General features: G+C 53.1%; 1 protein-coding gene across 1 annotated transcript in view; it reads right to left on the bottom strand.

Annotated features, from left to right (window-relative positions):
* GALR1 (galanin receptor 1) overlaps positions 1-2,889 on the bottom strand; it is a 12,273-nt gene extending 9,384 nt beyond the window's left edge. Inside the window, exon 1 of the mRNA XM_008589745.1 lies at positions 2,219-2,889. Within this exon, the coding sequence (XP_008587967.1) occupies positions 2,219-2,884 (666 nt within the window). The 5' untranslated portion in view covers positions 2,885-2,889. The remainder of the gene's footprint in view (positions 1-2,218) is intronic.
* Between the last annotated feature and the right edge of the window lie 421 nt (positions 2,890-3,310).

Genomic DNA, 3,310 nt, shown 5'->3' with positions numbered 1-3,310 from the left:
AAATGACAGAAATGTAGCCTAATTTATTCCTAAAAGTTTACTTTCTCATTTTCATTGATTTAAATTATTTTTCCTAAAGATTTGGGGGAAATGAAGAAAGAGTGTGCTTCAGTTCCAATGCAGTTAATTAGGGATTTAAGAGCCAAACACTAATTATACAAATTATACGAATCTGCTGTGCAAATTAAATTAGGTGGTGCACATATCAGATAACCGTGCTGTGTAGAGCAGCCTTTTTTTTGCTCTTGCAGAAGACTAAATGAGTAAATCAGCCATTTTCCAAATAACTATGCTAGAGCTATTTTCCAAATTCCCTACTTCTACTATACTTCTTTATATATGAGGGTTCTTCAAAAAGCTAGTGGAAAAATATGATTAAAAGATGATGCCGATCTTTCCATGAGCTTTTCGAAGTATCCTCAATGTAACTTTTTGGTGCAAGCCATTCTTTAAGTTCAAAAGTATTACTGTTCAAATATATACACAAGGGAATACTATTCGGCTGTAAAAAGAAATGACATCCTATCATCTGCAGCAACATGGATGGAACTGGAAACCATCATGTTAAGTGGAGTAAGTCAGGCACAGAAAAACAAATACCGCATGATCTCACTCATATGCAGAATCAAAAATAAAAGTGGTGATTCTCTTAGAAGTAGAGAGTAGAATAATGTAATCAGAGGCCAGGGGGAAGGCCAGATTGGGGGGAGGAGGAGTGATGGACTAACCAGCACAAAACTATGCTAATCTACCCTAAGTGAATCATCGAGCAGTATATACACGCATTGAAACAACACAGTGTAGCCCATAAAAATGTACAAGTAAATGTTAAAAGAAAAAGTGAAAAAAAATACTATTCAAAATAGACACAATCCACACGGATGATAGGTAGGGAGAAAGAACAGGTAGCTTATATTAAACATTTTTGCTGCGGAAAAATACCCTATGAATTGAATATAAGAAATTATTGTTGTACTACCTTGTCTGGTTATGTGTGGTCCTATTTCACAGCCTTATCAGAAATAGAACGGGAGAGAGAAAGATGAGGTCAGGTGGAAATTTCAGAATTTGGTTGCAAAGGTGTTTTTCTAATGGATACACTGAAGACAGTATATAGGGGACTTCGGAGTCACCATCACCTTGTTATTAAACGTACGTTCACATTTGCATAAACATAAGCACGTTTTGTAAAAGGTTGAAGAGTTTTTGTCCAGTATAAAATCTTCAAAACCTTATGTAGTTAATGAAAGAGACTGAGTTTGCTGAGCTCTGCTCAGCTGTAGGAAAGGAAGGTAAGAACTCTCCCCAGTAAGGAGGTACCAGGTAACTCAAGCCACATGTGCGTTCTTAGGGATTTAGATCTGCCACCTGAATCACTAACAACCTTTCTAAAAAGACGGAAATGCGGAAACACAACTGCTCAACTCCCCTCCATTCAAAGTTCCCTGGAGACTCCGGTCAAGGGTCAAAACTCCGTGACGACACGCCGTTTTATCACCTGGGTTTACAAAGCTAAATATCAGTGTAAGGTAAAAGCCAGAGCTCTGTCCCCGCGCGAACCGGGTCTCCGCAAGGCCTCCCATAGCGAAGGCGAGCTGCGCGCCCAGGGGGAAGGAGGCCGCGTGGCGAGTCCCGTGTCCCTCCCGGCCGACAGCAGGGAGGAGCGACGAGGCCGCCAGCCCGGCAGAAGGACAGAAGGGCAGCAGGGCCGCGCGCTCACCGCAAGCGCTGCAGTCGCGCGGCTTCAACCCCCTCGCACAGGCTGCTCTGTCTAAGAGTCGCGGACACAGCGCGGGGTTCAGCTGCTGCAAAGTGCAAGCTTAGGGCGTTCGCGGGCCACAGTGGCGAGGACGGGAAGGGGCGGAGAAAGCTGTGCTTCTAGACGTCGGGAAGTGAACGCGAACTTCCCAGCATCTCTCGAACTCCAAAGTGACTTTCCAAGCAACAGCAGGCGGNGAACGCGAACTTCCCAGCATCTCTCGAACTCCAAAGTGACTTTCCAAGCAACAGCAGGCGGGCGAGCCCGAGCACAGGCGAGGGCGAACTGGAGCGGAGACGCCTCAGGTAAAAAATCGGCCCCAGCGTCCAAGGGGGTGAGGGCAAAGGGGCGGGAACTGCTACCGATGCTCAGCCAGGGACGCGGGGACGCAAAGAGATACCCCGGGGGCCTCCTCTGCCCTCCCCCCGAGACTCGGCCCCGAGCCCGCCGCGCCCCCACCTTGGCATAGCAGAAGCAAATGAGAAGAAGCGGCAGCAGGTAGCCGAAGACGAAGGTGCACACCACGTAGGCCTTCTTGTGGCGCTGGTTGGGCCACTGCTCCCAGCAGAAGGTCTGGTTGCTGACGTCCCGGTGGAAGAGGCGCTGGTGGTACGCCACGGGCGAGGCCATGGCGATGGACAGCGCCCAGATGAAGCCGACGCCCAGCAGCGCGTTGCGGGACACCCTCAGCGAGGAGGAGCGCCGCGAGTGCACGATGGCGACGTAGCGGTCCACGGACATCGCGGCCAGCGTGAAGATGCTGACCAGCATGGAGACCGTGAAGAAGTAGTGGACGAACTTGCAGATGAAGGCGCCCAGCACCCAGGTGGGCAGCACGTACACCGTGGCCTGGAAGGGGATGCAGAAGAGCAGGTAGGCCAGGTCGGCGATGCTCAGGTTCAGGATGAACAGGTTGGTGGTGCTGCGTGGCTTGCCCGGCCTGCTGCGCGCCAGCACGGTGATCACCAGGCTGTTGCCCAGCACGCCCAGCGCGAAGATCAGGCTGAACACGACCAGCGTGATGAAGTTCTCGACGCCGATGCCGAACAGCGGCCTCAGCTCCAGGGCCGGGGGCTCGGGGCCGCTCCCGTTCCCCTCACTGAGGTTCCCAGCCGCCAGCTCCATGTCCCGCGGGGGATCCCGGGCGTGAGACAGCGGCGCGCGCTGGGAAGGGATGTCTGCTGGCGAAATCAGGCGCCGGGGGTAGCCGGGAAGTGCCGGGGTCCCAGCCCAGACTACCGAGTGTGCGAGTTTCTGAGCTTCAGGCTCCCCCGATGGGCACCACAGAGGGCGCTGCGCCCGGGCAGCAGTGCCTAGTGGCACGGTCTTTACGCGGAGCCTTGTAAGAAAGGGCGGGGGCGGGAGCTCGGAGCTGGACCTTCTCGGGAGAAGGTAGTGGTCTCGAGAGCACTGGGGTCCTCCTGCCTGGGCGCGTCCGCCCGCTGCGAGGCCACCGAGCCCAGCTCTCTCGCCGGCTGCAGCAGTGCGGGTGGAGAGAAGCCTCTCCACGCCTTACCGGCTCCGGATCCTTGCTGGCAGTCGTCCCTCGCT

Source organism: Galeopterus variegatus, unplaced genomic scaffold (assembly GCF_000696425.1).
Source record: "Galeopterus variegatus unplaced genomic scaffold, G_variegatus-3.0.2 Scaffold5632, whole genome shotgun sequence".
Classification (NCBI taxonomy): Eukaryota; Metazoa; Chordata; class Mammalia; order Dermoptera; family Cynocephalidae; genus Galeopterus; species Galeopterus variegatus.
Note: the sequence above shows the minus strand (reverse complement) of the source record. Positions and strands in the feature narration are given on the sequence as shown.